Source organism: Haemorhous mexicanus, chromosome 4 (genome assembly GCF_027477595.1).
Source record: "Haemorhous mexicanus isolate bHaeMex1 chromosome 4, bHaeMex1.pri, whole genome shotgun sequence".
Taxonomy (NCBI): Eukaryota; Metazoa; Chordata; class Aves; order Passeriformes; family Fringillidae; genus Haemorhous; species Haemorhous mexicanus.
In genome coordinates, this window is record NC_082344.1 from 44672930 (window position 1) to 44695171 (window position 22242).

The 22242-nt window shown below is 38.4% G+C and overlaps 1 protein-coding gene across 3 annotated transcripts in view; it reads right to left on the minus strand.

The window, feature by feature from the left end:
• RWDD4 (RWD domain containing 4) overlaps positions 1-22242 on the minus strand; it is a 31229-nt gene that overhangs the window by 8727 nt on the left and 260 nt on the right. Inside the window, exons 2-8 of one of the 3 annotated variants that reach the window (XM_059844597.1) lie at positions 22018-22098; positions 19504-19613; positions 19248-19392; positions 18357-18471; positions 17039-17088; positions 16865-16867; positions 14709-15736 (exon numbers count right to left, since the gene is read on the minus strand). In XM_059844597.1, coding sequence (XP_059700580.1) covers positions 15704-15736; positions 16865-16867; positions 17039-17088; positions 18357-18471; positions 19248-19392; positions 19504-19613; positions 22018-22098 — 537 coding nt within the window. In that variant the 3' untranslated portion in view covers positions 14709-15703. Of the gene's footprint in view, positions 1-14708; positions 15737-16864; positions 16868-17038; positions 17089-18356; positions 18472-19247; positions 19393-19503; positions 19614-22017; positions 22099-22242 lie in introns of those variants that run through there. The other 2 variants (XM_059844596.1, XM_059844598.1) reach the window with 2 other exon arrangements.

Sequence of the window (22242 nt, forward strand, 5' to 3'; positions counted from 1 at the left end):
ACTGGGTAAAAGCCCAACGACCTAAAGTTGTTGAAAGGCTTCCAGTGTGATTTTTAAAAACTCCAGAAGAATTTAGAAAAGATGCCCTTGAAGACCTCGTGGGCCACCGTCAAAATATTTTTTAAAATTGTGCACAACTTCCTTTTCTGAAGAAGCAAGAATAAAGTTTCTAAACATGTATTAGCTAAAGATCACAGGGAATTAGTCATTAGTTACAGCTTCTCCCTGAACAGCAGCCACGGAATCCCAACATATCAATTCAACCACCATATCTCCTTTGCCAGCACTGAATACCCTGGCTGCTTTTCTATTTCTGTACAAAAGAAGAGTTAATGAAAACAGAAAAAAGCCATACCTGTAGCATGAATGTATCACACTACTAAATAAAACCTGAAGACTTAAGTGCATGTACAAGGAAAAATGAACTGTTTCCAGATGTGTATGCTCAACCCAGTGCCAGAGGTATGTGACAATGTCAGGTCTATACTGTCAGAATCAACGAGATGAGCAAGGTACAGAAACAACCCCCACATGCTCTGATGCAGCCAAATTTGGACTTTTCATACCAACTATGACGTGACTGGGAAGGGGAGGATTGCTCTGGCAGTGACAGTTCAGGAACAAAAACTATTACATTAACTAAACTGCACATTTTAATGCTCTAAGTTGTCATGTGTGTTAGCTGGGATTTTTAATGTGGTTTGATTTTGCTATTTTCAAACTATTTTGCCCCATCTCCTGTCTCTGCCTGCATCGAATCTAGATGCAATGTTCATTATGATTTGCTGTCCTCTCAGTGTCATCACCATCTGCAAATCTAGTTTTATATACTTCAGATGTTCCAATGATAAAAAACAGGACTGAATAAGCACACCAGCAGACACTCTGGATGATTCCTTTCGCAATCTCTTGTATGTATGGTCTATTGCGTCCTTCCTTTTTCATCCATTTTCTTTCTAACACTTTGTCTTAACTCCTAGGAATTAACTCCTGGATTTACCTTCGCAAATTTTTTCTGTCTTTGATATAGAATATTGCCAGTGGCATTTGAAAAACCAAATTAATGTGAGTGGCAGACACTTGTCCTAAACCTCAGCATTCAAGTCCTGTCAAACATACTGCATAAGTAATTATGACCATCCTTTCCTAGCATTATATGCTATAGAAGTGATCACCCTTAGGAAACCCATCATTTTTTTACATGACTACAATATTTACACAGCAAAGGTTTATAATGAACCCTGAGCTGACACTGGGAATACGACACCAACTGAGAGAACACTCCTGCACTGCATTAGCACAAATCTAGTTCTCAGAAAATTCAGTTTGACAATCTCCACAAACATAAAGCTGCATGCCAGACTGGTGTATCAAACCAGGAAAGAATGACCTTCAAATTATGTTTGGAAGAAGTACTTGAGTACCAGTTTGTTAGTGGAAGATATAGAAGGTTGCTTAAGACACAAGAGAACTCAAACCTACAAAATTTATCCTTGGAATCCCTTATAAATTTGGATTTGGTTTCTATAATGACAATATATCAATTATAGAGCAACAGAGTAAATATAAAGAAATTATTAACAGACCTGACTTCTCAAAAAGATAAAGATGGAAGGCTGATATTCAGTTGAGTTATGAAGAGGAGCTTTTTAATCCTGAATTCCCAGTGGTGAAAAATACTTTCTACCAGCCTATAAACACATAGAATATAATCTTTCACTGAATTTCCTGATGCAACTATGGAGAAATTATTGTGTATAGTAGTATCTGCTGAAGAAATGAGTATTTCATGCAGCAACTGGCATGAGTCCATCAGATCAAAACCTTGAAATAACAAAAATAAAGATACAGAGCTGAGTATATTTCCTGAGTTTGTAGCTGGCATGTATTCCTTTCCCTTTCCTGACCTCAGGATGAAGTATGAGGCAATACAATTCTAAGGGGTAGGGAAGTCAAATAAGAAACAGAGAATGTGAAAGCATAACACACACACAAAGCCAAAGAGAAAAATAAGTCCAAGCAAGAGAGAGAATTGAAACAGAGATTGAAATGAAGCAGGAATGAAGTGCAGAGAGACAAGTAAAAAGATGTCAGAAATAATTAGGAGAAGCATAAAAAGTAATAAGAAAACCCCTAAAAAAGCAAAGTGAAGGGTCGTTTTATAGCTAGTTAACTTCTGAAAGAAATTATAACATAATGTCTCATCTTCCAAAGGAGTTGCGGAATTTTCTCCCTTCTATTTTCTTTAATTAAGAAAATCCTTAAGTGGACACAAAGTGTGTGTAATTTATCCAACAGCTACTGCTGAGAGACACAATTGTAAACTGCATAATTTAAGGTTTGTTTCAGTTTTGAAATTAACGAGTCTCCTGCTAATATTTTTTAAATTTTTACCTTTCTTTTTTTATTTTCTACATTTGACAGATTCATTCCCATTGAAATGTTGGAAAATACTTATTAAAAGTCCTGACAAGTTATCCTATTATTAACTAAATTTATAAGCAAAATAAATACAGTAACAAGTCCTCCTCTCTGAAATGCTGGGAAAAAAAGGATAATGAGCCCTTCATAAGTTAAGACATTTTAAAAAAAGGTATTAAAACCTCATGCTCCAGTATATAAGGCAACCTCTAACTGAGGAAGCCATTAAGCAAAGTCCATTAGACAGCAATTTGATATAAACTGTCTTGCACCTTCCTTTGAAGGACATGACAAACTACTGTCAACAGAAACCTGAGCTGAAACTGAGATTACTTGATGAGACTTTTACCATTTTTGCAAGACAAGATTTTGAAACTGAAAAAAAATTCCATAGGAAGCCTAGGAGGCTGTTATGCTATAATTGGTGGTGTAGAAAGCAAATGTAACTACTTCCTAGGGAGGTTTCTGTCTCCTGTCAGTCAAAATTCTCATGACCAAAAGACTGACCATTTTGCAGAAGTCAAATGATGCTATGGCACAAAAATTACAAGTGACTTGAGCAAATAGCAGAGAGGCAGTAGGGACCAGCTTTGTACATAATTGCTCAGATATAATTACCTATGTGAGCTTTCCTGCCTTTTGTAGTATAAAGAAGTCAATTCCACCTCTTTCTAAAGACTGTTTTTGTTTGTGTGGTCAGCTACAACTCAGGAATGGTATGAGGTGTTCTTGACCACCTCTCAGCTGTTAATCTCTATGTCTCAACATCTACTTATTTCTCTGAGGATGACTTATTCCAAGTGCAGAAGGAAATATGTAGAAATAAACTCATTTGTCCACAAGGACCAGCACTCCTCCCATACTCTAAGTCAAGGAAGATTTTTTTTTTGTTTGTTTAATGAAATACAAATTGATCTTATGATTTAACAAACTAGAACTAGAACAATAAATGCCCTTTCACCTTGACCAATTGTTTACCAAAAATAAACAGCCCAAGGAGTTCCTGCTTCATTGCCTGTGTCAGTACTGGCACACTGTTTGTAGTCAAGAAATTTGAAAGATTTTAAAGACTCAGAGAGCCTACTCACACTTGCTTCTACCTGGCCTAATTTCCTTAGGGATGAGTAGTTTATTCCCAGTTATTCATATTTTGTACAATTCTGGTGTCTTTACATGAAGAACAGCACACATAAAAACCAAAGAATGATGACATGTGCATCACAAGGCTTTGCTTTGCATGTTTTGACACTGAAATGAGAGTCCCCAAAAGAGGTAGTATCTTAGCATAGGGATCCAAAATTATTTCCTGCCTGGTCACCATCTGCTCCCAAGCTAGCTTGAGGACAAATGCCCAAATCCAAAGCACTGTGAAGTGTAAGAGATGGCTTTTGCCTGGCAACCTCCTGGGTATTGGAAGTTGCTCCGGAAGATGGCAGGTTGGATTTTAGGAAAAATTTCTCCCCCAAAAGAGTTGCCAAGAATTGGAACAGGCTGCCCAAGGAAGACGTTGAGTCACCATCCCTGGAGTTTTTTTAAAGACATGTAGCTGTGGCACTTAGGTCATGCCTTAATGGTGGACTTGGGTTAATGGTTGGACTCTGTGATCTCACAGGTTTTTTCCAACCTAAATGATTGCATGCTTCTATGAAAATCAGACTGCTCTTGGCTTCAGCTCCCTCTGGTGGGTAATGCATACTCCAGAGACCAGCAAGTACTGCTAAAGGCAACCACCAAAAAAGAAAGAACCTGCAGGTTGCCATATTTTTCTTAAAATACAGATAAATACCCCAGATGGGCAATAATTACAACAGAGATCAGAGTTAAAGCTACAACTTCACACATCTGTGCTGAGAAGTAGAAGATACAAAGTTCCTGTCAGAACACAACTCCCTTTGAATTCAGAGAAAAGATGGGGGTTTCAGTCCAGGCAGAAACTGATTTTCATCATCTAACACTGATTAAAATGAAGGACTAGTTAAACACAATTTGTTTTTATGACTGATACTTTGAGCTGTCCTGGTTTCGGCTAGGATGGAGTTAATTTGTTTCCTGGTAGCTGGAGTGGTGCTGTGTTTTGGATTCAGTATGAGAATGATGTTGATAACACACTGATGTTTGGTTGTTGCCAAGCAGTGATTACCTCATTCAAGGACTTTTCAGTGTCCCAGGCTCTGCCAGTGATGAAGTGCACAAAAAGCTGTGAGGGAGAATGGCCAGGACAGCAGACCTGAACTGGCCAAAGGGATATTCCATGGAATGTCATGCTCAGGACATAAATTTGGGAAGGTTGGTTAAGGGCCACTGATGGCTGGTCAGGGACAGGCTGAGCATTGGTCAGCAGGTGGTGAGCAACTGGACTGTGCACCTCTTGTCCTTCTTGGGGTTTAATACTCTTTCTCCTTTGCATTACAATTATTTTTATTATTACTATTATTAGTAGTATATTTCATTCTTTTTCAATTAATCAACTGTTCTTATCTCAACCCACGAGTTTTGGGCTTTTTTTCATGATTCTTTTCCTCACCATGGGGAATGGGTGCAGTGATTGAGCATCTGTGTGATACTTAGTTACTGGCTAGGATTAAAGCACAGCAAAGGCATAAAGGTTGATGCCCTTTCCAAAAAGAACTTTGTTGGCAGAAAATATTCATTATTGGGCAAATCTCACACCCCAGAGATTCTTCATTTGTTAAAATGAATTCAGTTTCAGTGAAAAAGAAAACTATGCTTTGAAATCTGTGATTATCTTACCTACAAAACACATATGCCCACCTATTTATCTGCTGACATAACTGAAACTTACAACACATTTTATAATTTATATACTTGGGCACAAATCTAAGTCCTTCCACAAGGACAATATGCAGACTGTATGGCAGTATCCCAAAAACATCAGTTATGATAATGGCAACTTGTGATAATTCTTATGTTAAAATAAAATCAGTAATCTCTCCTCTACAAAATTGTACTTAAATTTTGATTACCTCATAAAAATGCATGGAAATGTTGCCAACATCAGCAAACTGGCAGAAGAGGCTTAAAATGAATCTTACTTTTCTGCTCTCACAAGTGGCACCAATAAATCAAGCGTTAGTTCTTGCATCTCTGTATTGGTTTTTCTTTCATTCAGAAGCTTGCTTGTTGATCTGAATCACTTACTGACAGTTGTTTTGGGAAAAAAACCCCCTATGTTCCAATCAGAAAACTACAATTGAGTATGAGAACATTTGGGATAAGAATGGTCAGGTAAATTCATGTTCTTCAATGGACCACGACCATACTGTTCAGGCTGAGGTCCGACTTAAGCAACTGTATAGCCTATTCATTAAATGGCTTATGGAATTACATCTGAAGACAACTCAGTGGAGGAGAGGCTGGACATGACCTGGCAATGTGCACTGGCAGCCCAGAAAGCCTATTGTGTCCTGGGATGCATCCAAAGCAGCGTGGGTAGCAGGACAAGGAAGGGGGTTCTGCTCCTCTGCTGTGCTCTCATGAGACACCACCAGGAATGCTGCATCTAGCTGAAGTCCCCAGCACAAGAAAAACATGGACCTGTTGGAGCAAGTCTAGGGGAGGGCCACAAAAATGCTCAGAGGGCTAGAGCACTTCTCCTCTGAAGAAAGACTAAGGGATGGGGTCGTTCAGCCTAGAGAAGAGAAAGTTCTGTGGAGAGCAGGTTCTGGCCTGTCACTACTTAGAGGGGGCTTCTAATAAAGATGGGGACAAATATTTTAGCAAGGCCTGTAGTCCTAGGACAATGGGTAATGGTTTTAAACTTAAAGAGCACAGACACAGACTGAGTGTAAGGAAGATTTTTATGATGGGGTTGGTGAAACATAGGTACAGATTGCCCAGAGAGGTGGTGGGAGTCCAGTCCCTGGAAACATTCAAGGTAAGATTGGATGGGGCTCTGTTAAAGTTGTTGAACTAGATGACCCTTAAAGGTCCCTCCCAACTGTTTTATGATTCCTTGGTAACTAAGCTGCAGGCATCTGTTTTACATCACAACTTTCATTCTGAAAGAAGCTGTGGAACTTACAAAAGACACTTCTTTCTTACAAATATTTTTCTCCTTTTAAAAAAGGAAACCATCCAACTTTCAGGTACAAATAAGAACCTTATATCAGAAGCTCTTCAGAAGATATGTAATTCTAATTGGAATTCTAAGTAATGGATAAAATACCCTAGAAACCTCTTCCAGAATTACTGTAATTAGTTCCTCTCCCCTTATGCTGCTTCATATGTTTGCACCTAGATGGAGTAACAAAAGGCTTTTATGAGGTGAGGGGCATACATGCAAGTCACAGACAGTACAGACAGACATGTTTGTAGACATGTAGGACTGAATCCTCCAGGTAGTGGAGGATTGGGGACAAAGCACATTTGTATGAATGTGCTTACAATACTCAGTATTTCTTTCTAAGCACAGAACTATGAGTGACTTCATTATCTCTGATGTACAACCACTTTGAACCTCAAAGAAAATATCTGATTTTCCTTTGTTCTTAATATTAAACCCAGAAAAGATCTGTTTGTAAGAAGCTCGTGAAATCTGTGGCTTTGCTGTTAAATTATTATTGTGTTATTAAGACTACTCTGCAGTAGTCATTTTATTCTCTGCAGTTAAATAGCATTTCACAGCAGGTTTTATTTTGTTTGGCTAAACTCCAGGCTTTCTGGTCCTCTAGTAGAGCCTAAAGAGTTGCCTGCAGACTGTAAAATGAGTTATATACTTTTCAGTGGATTTAAAAACACATTGAACTTGGAAAAGGCATTTAGGGTTATTGCAAAATAATGTCTATCTTACATATTTATTACAGTGGTAACCCTCTCACTAAGGTACTGCTTGCCCTACCACAAGATTCTGAGGAGTGCCAAAACTGATCATATCTTCTACCTTATTTTATTACCAAAACTAATCTGTCCCCCTCTTTTAGGAAATAACGTATTGCTGATCATTCTGACTGAATGCTCTTCTCCTAATTTTGGGCTTCTAGTCTCACCTGTCTCCAGAAGCTCAGTGGTTGCTTCCTCTCAGAGAGCAAGTGGAGCATACTCTTGAAATATGTTATGCAGTTTCTGGAAAGTGCTCAGCTGTTTGCTCTTAGCTTGCTGCCTGTGTGCAGATCCCCGCTGAAAATATCTCTGAAAAATGTGTTACCAACATGACTACAAGACAAGCTGTGAGAGCAAACTGGAAAGTTAAGAAGCTGCTCTAATCATAAAACATGATTAAAGAACACCATTACTTCAGGTAGGTGCAGCTCTTGCCTACGAGACTGCTGCACAGTTTGGCAGATGGACAGACGTGGATTTAAGACTTATCCCCTCTGTTTTAACAAGTATATATCTCAACTGGGAAAGTTACACCATCTCTAAGAAGGGGATAAAATCTCTCTGTTATCTATTTGATAACAGTGTAACCAGCATCACCTATAAAGGCTCAGGGAATATTTTTCTTCAGATAATATCTTCCAGTGCTGTACTTCATGCTATAATGAGAAAAGCACTGCTGCTCATTTAAATATACAATTCATTTGCACAATAAAATGTTGAAGGAAACTCTTCCGACTCTGTATTCTTTAATGTAAGTGCTTAGCAATTAGATTTCTATTGATTAAAGAAGTGAATCACCTTCAGATTAATAAAGAATAAATTAATCTCCTTAAAGGATTGGAAAGACATACATATTTATTTCTTTACCAAGCAACTTCTGAAAGAATTCACCATTCACCTGGGAAGCTGCAGTTTGTAAATATTTGCAACAAAAGGGACATGAGAAGAGCAGATTTCAGGTTACTCAGGAAACTAGTGAGATCTCCTGGGGAAATGTTTTTGCTGGTGCTGGGGGTCCATCAATGCTGGTCACTTTTTAAACATCACCTCCTAAGAGCACAGGAGCAACAATTCCCAAATGTCAGAAGTCAGACAAGGCAGAAGACTATTTTGGCTGAACAGGGACCCTCTCTTGCAAATAAGGTGAAAAAAGGGAAGTGTATGCCCAGTGGAAGCAAGGTCAGGTGACATGGGAATACAGAGATGTTTCTTGCCACTGGAGGGAGAAAGTTGGCAGAACTGTCAGGGACAATAAGAGGCTTTTGTCAAATCTATTAACGTCAAAAGGCAGTGAAAAATAACATTGGCCTGTTACAGGATGAGGATGGTCACCTCCCAAACAGGGACAGGGACCAGGCAGAGGCTTTTAATGCATTCTTTGCCTCTGTCTTCAACAGAGATGATGGACCAAGGGGGTTTCAGTGCTATGAGATGGAAGACCAGGGCTCATCCCAGTTGACCCTGAAGCTGAAAAGGATCTGCTGCTTCAGTTGAATCCCTAAAAATCTATGGGGCCTGATGGGATTCATCTGAGAATCCCCAAGGAGCTGGCTGATGTCATTACAAAACCTCTCTTGATTTTTGAGTGGTTTTCAGAATCCAGAGAGATCCCAGTGGACTGGAAGTTGGGTGGCACTATCCTGATTTTCAAGAAGGGCAAGAGGGAGGACCCTGGAAGTGACAGGCCTGTCAGTCTCATTTCAGTGCCAGGTAAAATCATGGAAAAAACTATTCTGGAAGATACTGAAAAACACCTGGAGGACAATGCAGCCATCAGTCCCAGTCAGCACAGCTTCATGAGAGGGAAGTCCTGCTTGTCAAATCCGATTTCCCTTGATTTCAGCTTCCTTCTGGGAATGAAGATGACACATTAAACAGATCCTGCTCATCTGAAATGTTTGCATCCAATTCTCTGTTAGAATGAACTCCATTTATACTTTTGATGATTTGCCAGTTCCCAAAAAGTGCTGAGTAACACCTGCTTGATTACAATCTGTCTGCACTGCTCCTTTGGTCAGAATTATCTCTTTTGATACTCCATGAGATGTAACACAACAGTGTCTGCTTTTGCATTATGTCAGTTAGGTTAATTCTTCCAATTATACCTTTAAGTAATTATAAGATTTTCTTTCATAATGTTCCTGAGATTATGGGATTATCAGGCTTTTGCTACATAAAACACATAAAAACGGAAAACAGTGGAAAAAAACCCACATATTTAAGGGCACAAATACAAACCTAATCTACACACAGCACAAACCTACCAGGTTTCTTATGGTGTGCATCAGTCAACTTTGTATTATTATCCCTTCCTCTTTTTTATTCTAGATTTACAATATGCCCTTTCTTTACATACCAAAACCAATAATGCACTTACTGTACCCTAAAAGTATAAATTCAATAGAATTCCAGAATTAAAAACAAATATCTGGAAAACCTTACAACAAATCTTCGATATCTCATCTCTGATACTTCCTCAAAATTTCCAGATCTAGTGAAACACGATGGTGATAATTTCTGGCACCACCTGGAAGCCCCACCTCAGGTCCATCAGCTGGAGTTACAACCTCTTTCTTTACAGTAGCTGTATAATTGAGGAAAGCATTCTTCCATTAATGCATTCTGATTCTAGCACAAATAAGCACAGTGAGATCAGATTGCTGTAATTTAAAAAAAAAAAAAAATCATTGCAGTTTTGATTACTTTGCTGTGTTTGATGGCAGAAGCTTTGAATGAGTCAGAGGATAAATATTTCTTAAATAAGACACATATTCTTACAGATATTCCTAATCTTGGTACATTGATACCCGAAGTGATATGATGTAATGAGGTACCTCACCAAGACTGTGTTTATACACACATGCATAGTAAATCACATTTTAACCATTCTGCTTACAAGACACACATTTAACTGGAGATTTAAATATTGATGAGCTGGATTTAAATTTGCAAAATGTACATCTAAATCCAAATTTTGGGCACTCCCCTTCCTTCCAGCAGATAAAATTCTGAGCTTGCAACACTCAAAATATTAAACTACTCTGAATCTTGCAGAGAAGAGGAAGTGAGGCTTTAGGATTGGCTCCACTTCACACAAAAGAAATTGCATTTGCTTGATATACAAGAATCCCACAGCTTCAAATCAAAATTTCTAGATTTGCTCCTGTGCATAACTTTTTTCTGGTGACATTCTTTCCTCCTATCAAGGGTTTATTATTAACACTTTAAAAAATATTTTATCATCTTTTAAAATACCTTAAGAGATATGTTAACATACAGAGAAACAACATGTGTTTATCAACTGTAATTTTTAGAAGACTAACCAACCATGTTCTTAAGGCTCCAAATTCAAGATCCTTCTCCCTTCTTCCACTCCTCACTTCTACTGTCTTCTTTTGTCCCTAAACAGATATCCAAAGAAGTTGAGTATGTGCTTTTCATATTTAGCACGTGTCTCCTCAATAGAATATCCTTCCCATTTCCTGATCTTGCAAGACAATGACCTGCCTTGCTTCCTCTGTGTTCATCAGTACAGCATCTAACAGAGCAGAACTTCTGTCTGTGAAACAAAGATTATTGTGATGATCACACAGAGATTGTGCCCAATTTTTACCAGTCAGAGATTGTAGCAGAGGTCTCAAGTACATATATTTAAAACAGGAGAAAATAAACCAGGAGTGAGACATTGTAGCTTGTGCATTATATGTGACATGACACAGATTACCTGAAATCATTCCAGGCATGAGGCATAAACACCACTCAGTAGTTTCTATTTTCTTCCTCCCTCACCCAATACACCTTTCTGTATAAAAACTAAAATGATTCATAAGCATTTATAAGTCACAAACCCACCACATGAAGATAGACTCTGAAGCAGACTAAACCACTCAGGTCCAGTATGTTTTATTAAAGCAAATTAATTTGCCTCAGTACCTGGCCATCCTGTTCAAAGACTTGCTCCAGGGACAGTTCTGTTACTTTATTTGCTTTTACTAAGTGAAAACTTTTTTCTCTTTTCAGCCTTAGGAGAATACTAAAACTCAGTTTTTGTATTGCTTTCCCACTAACAGGGACACTAGGGAGAAAAGCACCAACCATCTGTTTGGACTCTACTGGGAAAAAACCAACCCACAAACAAACCCAAAAAACCACATAGTCACAGAAAGAAAATCTTCCCATGAATTCTTTTTTATATAAACATCACACAGCCAGCTTTAGTTTTGGCACATCCTTACTTCTCAGTAGGATTATTTCATTTCCTTTAGCACTATTTTAATTTTGGAAATAAATTTCTATATGACATCCTGTACTTTTATCATCAAAAGACATATGGCATGAGGAGGGGAAAGGAAAATCATAATTATGCAATATACCAGTTAACTAAAGCCTGGTAATACTCTAGTACTGATCTTCACAGAAAAATATAATTTTTCTGATAATGCTGGGCAGAATTTGTTAACTGTCTACAGAAGCTGTCTACTTTTTCCTGAGCTATTATAAAATCTGTGTCTTCAAGGTCAGTTGAAGCATCATTTTCACTGTAGGTAAAGATCACATGGTTCTCTACAGTGGAAGAGCAGCTCTTCATATAACAATGCTTTGTTCACACTTGTTTTACCTGCAGGAAATCATGGAATGCATTACTGACAGAGATACTTGACTTTAAGGTTCTGCTCTGAAGAGCAAATTCAGTCAAGGCTGTGTTTATTGTCTTTCAATGAGATTATAGCAGATGATTGTTTGAGAAGATTTCTTTCTTCCTTCTATATCCCTTCTTGAATGGTATCTTCCAAACTCAGACTAGGCTAATTTTCCCTTTCTGACCATCAGCAGTAACAGCGACACTGCAGAGGCAACTCTGCCCTCAGAGACACCCACACACCCTCACTCCTCTCCAGTAAGACTCCATAGTTACAGGCTTTCCCTCACTGCTATGGCCTTATCCCATCTCACAACATGCACAACTTGTAGTAGCTAACCACAATAAGAGTTTTCAAATTTCTGCCCTATTTCTAACACAAATACTTCAAACACAACATCTGAAGGATCCACAGGCATGAATACTCAGCCACAGTAGTGGGGGACAGCTAAGTAACATTTTCAGTCTGACACAGGACACCAGTGCCTGGATGTAGATTTTCATGTCTCCTCTAAGACATTTGGAGTCACTCCTCACTTTGCTCTGAATGAAGGAGAGAGAGGACAAACAGTTAATGATTTTCCAGTGCCTAGTCAATATGTTTTGTCTTAAGTTATTTCTGAGAGTACACCAAGCTTTCAGAGGCTGCATACATGAGAAAGAGAATAACAGGAAACATAACAGTCAGGCAAACAGAAATTCTTCTCACAGGCACAAAACAGACCCATTCTGAGATGAAGCCAAACCCATGTTAGGGAAAGAAAGCAGAGCAACAGAAAGAAAATCTACAATCCTCTTGTCCTTTACCATACCCCAAGCTCATGCCAGAATTTAGCTTTTGTTTTGTTGTATTGTCTTGCAGCAATGAAAATGCTCTTCTAGTTTTGCATATGAGGATGTTTTCTCCCATCCACCTCCTCCTCCAATCCACCCGGAATTCTCACACTTCTGGTATTTTCTCTGTTGAATGAACATCTCCTCCCCACTTTGTTCTGCTGTTAACTGCAAGAGCTTAGGGTGCCATACTGTTGAAGGAAACAACTTCCAAAGGGAAATTATTTCTGGTTCAGACCATTTCAAGGATTTTCAAAGCACAAATTTCACAGTATAATCCAAAATCCTTTGTAGTGCCTCAGATGAGAGGAGGATAGTATCCTTACATTTGCACTTTTGCCACAGGTCCTCTGTGAAGAAATGCTGGCTTTTTTCCTACTGGTCCTTTCCTCACCAAAATATAATTGCTTATCAGTTGGGCACTCTTTATCTGTGCACTTCACATACAACCAGTCAGAGCAGGACTGCAGAAATTATCAGCCTTGATTTCAGTGTATTTGTGTCAGGCTGACCCTGGGGGTGAGCAGGATATGCTAGGCACACACTGCTGACTAACCACAGCTGTCATCTCTCTATTCAACATACTTAAAGGCAGTCTGCATTAGTCCCTGGAATCTGGTGCATTAGAGTGCAATGGGGCATCTTTGGTCATGGTACCCACAGCATTCTGGACATTTGCTACCTTTAATTGACTTTTACTGGTATTGACACTTGTTTTCTCAGGCCAAACAAAGCTCTACTGCAAAAATGATGGATTTAAATACATGGTGGAGCCATGCAATCAAGACACTCTCATCCTACTGTGCAATCCCTGATTTTCCACTGGAAGTAGGTCTTTGTAAAAAAAAAAAAAGGAGGTGGCAGTAGATTTTTCAACAGTGTTTAGAATTCCTTCAGGAGTCATGAATTACAATTGTGCCTTGCTTGATAATCATTAGATTTTTCCTTACCCTCATTTATCACTGCTCAGGCCTCTCCATAACATCAAGTACCCAGATTCTTTAAATTATCCTGTTCCAGCCATCACATCATATCAGAAAATGGTTTGAACAACACAAATTACCTTCCACAATTTACACAGAATCAAAAAACGGGTATAAAAATTTCCACTACAAACTATTTCCTGTGAAAGTCGACTTCAAAGTGAATACATTTAATAACAGAACCAGAGAAGGCTCTCAGGTATCTTCATGAGAGCATGTGATTTACAGGCAGACTAGGAGCTGAAAAGGCATGCATTTCACCAGGCTTACAAGTCACACACACTAACACTATGGAAGGCAAGAGATGTGGTTCTTATTTGTTCTTGCCCCACCTTCTCATAACTAATCTATTCAGATAAACTGTCACAGCAACTTGATTTATACACCAAGGATACGAGCAAACACACGTCAATTTCCCTTGGAGAACTCATTAATAGAGTCCTGCCTGTCCTGGTGCTGGCAGGGACTAAAACAAAAAGCCCTTCCCTGCTACAGGCTCACTGCATACTGCCAGAACAACTTGTCCCAGCACTGGCACTCTGTGCTGGGTGCTCCTGCTCAGACTGCAGCCATGAACCTCCAGTTTATGTCAAAGGCAAGGCTGCATCATTCAGAAAAAGCCCTCCCTTTTCTACTATACAACATTTTACTACATGAGAATAGAGCTCAAAAAGAAACCAGCCTTTCTGAAATGAGGGATGCTGTACACATTGGAGCACACTCTTCCAAAGGGACACTGGACTTGCTCTGTGTGTACTGAATGCAATGGATATGTCCTGTGCTCCTGGTAAAGTGACTGATCCTCTTATCAACAACAAACACAGCCACCCTGAAGATCATGTAAACATATAATACAAGAGGGAAGACAAAATTCTTCCAGCAATTTTTTGAAAAGAATGCTTTCTTTTTAACAGAGTCCTTTCAATTTCAAATTTGCAAAGGGAAAAGTGCAGTAGGCAATACAGAATTTAAAACAATAAACAAATACCACAGCAGATAAATAGGCATTTATTAAAGTTCATCTCAAAACAAACAAAAATAATAAAAGACATTAAGGCATCTTGTATTCAATAACAGCTCATACAGTAAAAATTACTTCTTATACAAGAGAGCAGATAAGGAAAAAAAAAGAAAAGAGCTCTCACAAAGAAGTTCTCCCAAAACGTTTGATGGATTATTGATTTCCACTGTCCCACCACTTAGTCAGGAAATCCCACCAAAGAATGCCTATTTCTCCAGTGAAGCAGCTACAAAATCCCAACACTCATTGAGACACGTGCAAGAAAGCACTTTTGCCCCTCCTCAGACATCCCACTGTAAACATGCACATTGGAGAAAGACCAACAGATGGGATATTGTGGAGAATAAAGAAGCTGCACTCCTGCTATAACCATTCATTTTTGAGCAGACTAGAATATTTGGCCTTGCTTTCACTAGTAAATACTTTCTATAGTATTTACTATTTCAGAGAGTTACTAGTGAAAATGAGACCACAAGCTCTAGCCTGTTCTGCAATGCAACAGTTTGTATATTATCCTTCTAATTCATACTAGATAAACAAATGACAAAGGTCTTATTTCCACGGAACAATTTATTTTGATGAATTAAGCCATCAAGCCACCAATCACTGTTATAGTGCTTTTTTGTTCAATTGGAATAAGAACATCAGGAAATGCTTACAGGATCATTGGGTTCACTATAACAGGATTTTACTACAGACTAAATATAAATTAATAAACACTATTCACCACACTGGCTCTCTATATCCTTTGTCACATTCTAACCTTCATTTAAGGCAAGTTTGTTGGTTGATTTTTCTGAAGACGACCACATGGTCTCTAGATAAGCTTGTGTGACTAGATTTACAAGTTAGGAAATCGAGCTTTATAAAATGTTTACTTCAACAAATATGAAAGTTATTAAGAGAGAGATGGTGACCCAGAATTGCACTGTATTAAAAGGTGGAGTTTTCTTGTACCAAAGTCCTTTATTCATCATCTTTAGAACCAGTTTTGCTTAACTACAAAAGAGACACAAAAAGAAAGTATTCAAATTTTAGACTGTCATTCCATTTATTAGGAAACAAGAACATTATTTCCAGCTCACACTGAACGTGCATATACTTAATGAACAATACAGACTGATTGCGCTACTGTATCAAAAGACTGAAAAGCATAAAAAAATAATTCTTAAGCTTAAACACTAAATGAGCTTATTTCCTGATCATGAAAGTTGAATTAAAAAAAAAAAAAAAAAAACCAACAACAACAAACAACAAAGCCCAGAAAAACCTCGGGGCAGTGTTTCTATTTAATTTGAAGGCTTTATCACCAGCTCTCCAAAAAGAAAAAAAAAAGATGAAGTAATGGAACTTTATCTTCACACATCTCTGAGAGAAGTCCCATATAGAAATTTAGACAATATAAAACTAGACATTAACTTAGTATTTCTCACCTTTTAAAGCTAGGCTTATAATTATTAAAAGTAGCATGCCTATCATGAAATCTATCTGAAAACCAAGACATCCCATTAACTCAAAAGGACTCTGCCCAAAACAACCTTCATCATTTACTTGCTCTTACTTAACAACTAGAACTGGTGTTAAGTTTTACAGCAAAAATTACTTCAATTGTGTAAAATAACATAGTTTGCTTTCAAAATTGTAAAGCAGTGATTTTCACTGAATCAGCAAAGACAAGAGGGTGGAAGAAATCAATACTGAGGGAGCAAGTAGAAAAGAATTATTCACTGGAGGAGTTGCAGAAGAGAATGAGGCTTGTAGGAAACAGCAAGGTGCTTCCACTTGGGACAGCTCCCTTTTATTTCTTACTTTCCTTACTTACTCCACTGCCCTCCAGAACCTGGCAGCACTACTAACTTTATTTTAAATATTCTTGTCATATGAAAACAGAATATTTGCAGTGCATTTTGTTTGCAAAGCCCTCTCATCATAAAATTAAGATTTAATTGCTCAGTAAATAAAAAAAAGAAACCAATGAAGTTCAAAGAGTGAAGTTCTTCAGACTAATATTCAGAAGAACTAGCACTTTGAGAAATTTGTAAATTAGAATCCAAAATAAGAAGCAGTTCTTACTCTTCCTTACAAATCTTTTTAACACTAAAAAAAAGAGAACTTGGAAATACTTACATGCTGGACACATACAGAAATTAATCAGACATCAAAGTCAAATCCAAAAGTAGTTAGGAAGAAAAGCAAGAAAAAAAACATATCAGATCAGTTTTCTTCAGATATAAGTACAAATAATTTTAAATTTACATACAAAGCATGTTCACAATACTGTATATAATACACTCACTTTACCTTAATTACATCAACCCAGTTCCATCCTCGTGGAAGCTCTCCTTTGTTATCTGCAGAAAAAGGTTTGAATTTCAGCAGACAAGCTAAGGGGAATATTTATCTTTCTTCAAAATTGACCCACAAAATTCTAAATATCCAAACCCCTCAATTTCAGCACTCTGAAGCCATGAGGACAGAAACAGATTTTAATGTCTTAAACACAGAGTGTTCTTCAACCAACCTCCAAGTGATAGGAGGAAATGAAATGGCCTTAAGCTGTGCCAAGGGAGGTTCAGATTAGATTTCGAAAAACCATTTTTCACTAAAAGACTAGTTAGGTATTGGAATAAGTGGCCTAGGGGAGTGGTGGAGTCACTGTCTCCAGAAGTGCTCCAGAGGTGCACTTCTGGAGACAGTGGCACTTGGGGACAGGTTTAGGGGTGATTATGGTGGTGATGGGTTGACAGTTGGATAGATGAACTTGAAGGTCTCTTCCAACCTTGGTGATTCTCTGATTATGTGATTCAAAGTAATCCAGTTTAAATAAAAACACCTCAGTCCACCTGAAATTTAGTTTAGAAGGCACTTCCAATATGAGCTGGGCTGACCAGCAATGATGAATTCTGTCCAAGAACTACATTTTATGCACCTTTTCCTTTCTACAGTTAACATTAAGCTTGCCAATTATACATTAGGTTAGGTAGATTACACGCAGAAATTGCTATGACAGGGTGCAACTTATTGCTACAACAGGATGGTATTATCCTGATCATTACTGAAAACTGAAGGTGAACATGAAAGAGTCATCAGTAAATTAACTGAAGAAATCAACACTTTCAATCAAAATCCTTCTATTTCATTGAAAGCATTATGTATCTGCAGAAGCACTTCTATTTCTAGAATGCAAACTCAATTAGATGCTTTACTTTGGGTTCCAAATAAAATACTTTTGTTTAGAAATTACATTTTTAATAATGTGAATTATTTATGAGGGCCCATCAACAAACTCAATTTTTTGCTGAAAGTGAATTTTTAGAGGTCCCAAATCCTCTCCTTCCACAAGTATTTTTTGAAAATTTCTTTTTTGTCACCAACTGAAATGAAACAAAACAAAACAAAACAAAGATGTCATTAAATTATGACTATAGAAAGTTGCTGTAACCAGAACTAACATCTCAGGCAAGAACAATTCACCTAAAACAAATAAAATGGAGACCACAGACCTAAAGTAGTTCATCTTATAAACAAATTAGTAGTTATACTTTCTCTACCCAGGTGTCCTTGCTATAAAATTTGGATTTTCATACTGATCAAAGCAAAGATTAGTATAGCAACAAACCTGTTTTATCAGCTAGTTTTCGTTTCTGGGTCTTGGATAACTGCTCCTTTTTCTCTTTTTTCTTACTTGGCGGCACTTCAGGAGTTCCAATTGAAATACTATTGCTTACTGAAGTCTGAGAAGGATAAAAGTGGTTGTAAACATTTTGCATATTAGTTCCATGGATATCCCTGGGTGATGTGATTATTGAACCTGACATACTGAAATACCTTGACTGTCAGAAAGAAGCAATGCTGTCAGCAGCCTGCAGCTTTTAATCCATATATAATCAGGACTGTTCTTTTAAAAAACATGTGTTAGGGACTGGAATTATTCTCTTCCAGTTGCAAAGGGCACCTTTTTCACTTTTAAAATTTAATCATGGAGTGTGATTTAGTCTGAATGGATTCAGACTTCTCAAACATAGAAATCACTCCTTGCTCCTCAAAGCAGATCTGCTGCACCATCATGGCAAACAGTGTGCTTACACAACCCAAAAGCCACAAATTGACCCAGCCTGACTACTTTAAGACCCTGGAGGTGCACTTATACAATCCCAAGAAGACTGCAGTAAATTGCCACCCATCCAATCCTCAGCAGACACATCTCTGCTTCAGCTTCCTTTAGTTTTGCTTCTGCTCAAAGTCTCTATTTTAATGTTATCCTGTGCGACACAACAGCAGGCTGCAAACATTTTGGTGTAACAGCAAAATAACTATCAAATAGAACAATTATGAACACAGAGCATTGTGGCACCATAGTTTGTGTGTCACTTTCAGCCACTAACATGTATAACCAATGACCTGATTTACAGCTTAGAGAGACCTTTGAAATATTCAGGTTATAATATTCAATGGGGTTTTTTTTTCAGTTTTAAAAGCACAAAATTAAAATCAGAATTTATCTACATACCACAGTGTTAACAGGTTGATTTTCCATGAACACCTCCTTATTGTCTTTGGCATATTCAAAAAGTGTGTATGTCATTGCAGTTCCAAGATTTGCTTCAACTTCCACCATTAACTTATCCAATATACTTTGCTTAATAGCTGAAGATCTAAAAAAAAAATCATTAAACTCAACTGTAAACTAGACAGATAATAAAAAGCTTTTCAAACAGAGCGTCCCCACCACAAGGCCAGGGAGTGAAGCTGTCACAAATACTTACATTGTGTTGTTGAAGAATGCATCCATCGATATGACTGGGGCTGTTTGTGGATATGTTTCTGGCCAAGAAACTTCTATTAGAAAGGCTTTGGGATCTCCACTTTCACCTATCTAAAGACAAAAAAAAAAAAAAAAAAAAAAAAAACACAAACCCAAAAACTTTATAAATCAACAGTTTCCAGTCACTTTCTGAGGAGTACAAAGCCAATAAAGAAGCCTACTACTGCTTTTAGACCATCAAAATTCCTTGAGACGACTATTTTGATAGTTATCAGTTAGAAAATAAAGTTATCATCTAGAAAGAGCATTAAGTTTTGGACATATTAACATTTACCCTGCAGTTTTTTTCATTCTAGAAGAAGCAGCAGAAACTGTCAAATCTCTTTTTATGGTTAGGGTTTTTCAATCCCTTTGTTTAAAAGCTACTTTGTAGTATCTTCTAGCTAAATATTATACTATCTCATATGAGAACAGAAAACATGAAGCCTTTTCTCTCCCCCAAGCATCTAAGCACAGAGCAATATGAAAACCAGCCACAAGACAGGGCTGAAATAAGAATGATAATAAACTAGTAAGGTAAGACAGCAAAAATAACAGGTAAGAAGATCAATATTTATGTCTCATAGCTACAGATATTTTATTTCCCTGTATGAAAGAATGAGTAGTAAAAGATTTAAGAAGTCAGCAGAATGAGTCTGGATTAAAAAAAAAAAAATTACACCATACTACTGACAGAAATAACTGTTTCACACAAGGATTTGGAAGAGTAGCACAGTAAGGTTTCTAAAACCACCCCAAATTTTCCCTTTTTTGCCTCATTATAAAAACCAGCCTTTATCTAACTATGTAGAATAATGTGTGCCCACAAGAGAAATCCTAATCAAGGTAAGGCTATTGTACTTCAAAATTTAAAAAGTAAAGAAAAAATTGCTACTTTCTTATTTACAATATCTGTTTCAGCAGACTGGACTAACTGACATTCAAAACCACTTGTTTAATGGTGAAATAAATAAGACTTAAAATCAAGAATCTGCAACATTTTTCAAGGCAGCATTTAGAGTTCATTTCTCACTGCTACCAAGAGCAGAAGTGGCTGCCAGGTTGACAGGGTTCTCCCAGGAAAGCACTTGTCTATGTGCAAAGCAAATCCTACGGAGCCATACGAATTCCTTCTGTCTTCTCATGCACTTACTTGCATTATGACTTCTCACAATACAATTTCCTCTTAACAGGAAAGATGGATTATTGCCCTTTTACGACACGAAGTGTTTTGTGTTTGAGTTATCCCAACTTTTGACAATTATTTTTTGTCTAATAAAAATCAGCAACAACCAAAGCTAGTGAAAAGTAAAACGACACACCCTAGGCTTGTAGGCATGCCATATTCCCACTTTCAAAGAAATTAAATTAATGAAGAATGATCCAATCAATGAAGAAAGGCTGCTCTTACATGGCTGGGATTCCAAGTGCAATTAATTAATTGAGCATAATTAATTAATTAATCTCATTACAATTAGTGACATTATTCTTAAGTTACTTGAGAAGCCACAGAAAGGTGATTTTAGATGGTTTCTCCCTGGAACAGGCATATGGCATTTTCAGATGACTCCCTTCTGTCCCGTGGGTGCCTCAGTAAAGCCTCCTGGCCATCAAAAGATCTGCCTCAGTCTGTGCCCAGAAGAACTTCCAGGTTTTTAAATCTGAGAAAGCTGGTGAGAACTTCATGCGTACCTTGAGCTCAGCACTCCCTGTATGTCTCTTCTGACCAGACTGTGTCAGTGCACACGCCCAAAGCATTTTGTGGATTTTCTCTTTAGCAGGCAAACAAGACATGATCAACAGTCTTTGAACAAGAGACAGGTATCTTGTAACTAAGCAGTTAACAAAGGCTCCAGATTTTACCTAGAAACATCTCTATAAATCTCTCAATTTCTGACCTGCTAGGGTAAATATTACACAGCAGGCTGGCTCCTTCAGAGGACTTGACAGTTCTGGCTAGGCAGGGCACAGACATGCAAGTGGGATGCCTGGCTCAGGGATAACTGGCTTGTGGTGCCAAGCAACAGGGTAAGAGGCAACAGGCAGAAACTGATGGGCAGGAAGTCCCACCTGAGTGAAAGGAAGGATTTGTTTACTGTGCAGTGACTGAGCACTGGAACAGATTGTCCAAAAAGGTTGTGGGGCCTCTCTCACCGTAGATTTTCAGGAACTGACTGGACACAATCCCGTGCCACGTGCTCTAGGATGACCCTGCCTGAGCAGGGAGGTTGGACCAGATGACTCACGGCGGTCCCTTCCAACCTCACCCGTTCTGTGATTCTGTAATAAGCCATGCTGGGGGCAGGTTCATATACACGACACACTGCGCTACGAAGCAGGCTTGTACCAAACAGCCTGAAAAAAACCCCCAGTGGATCTACCCTTTACTGCCCATCGGAAACCCTTTTGGCTTATAATCCCCAAGTATGGCAACTACAAGGCAGCAAAGTAACTTCAAGGTGCAACTTGGCCTTACCCTGTACTGGAAGGACACGGGGCTGAGCTCCCTGAAGCACACGTCTCCCTCGTAGATGGAGCGCAGCGCTTCCAGCTCCATCTGCAGTCAGGGCCAGAGCAGGGGTTATGGACAGCAACCCCGGCACGACGCTCGCACCTGCCGCGCTCCCTGCGCCACGCAGTGCCCGGCCCCGCCGCCGCCCAGTTCCCTTCTCCCGCCCCCCACCCGCTCCAGGGGCCGCCG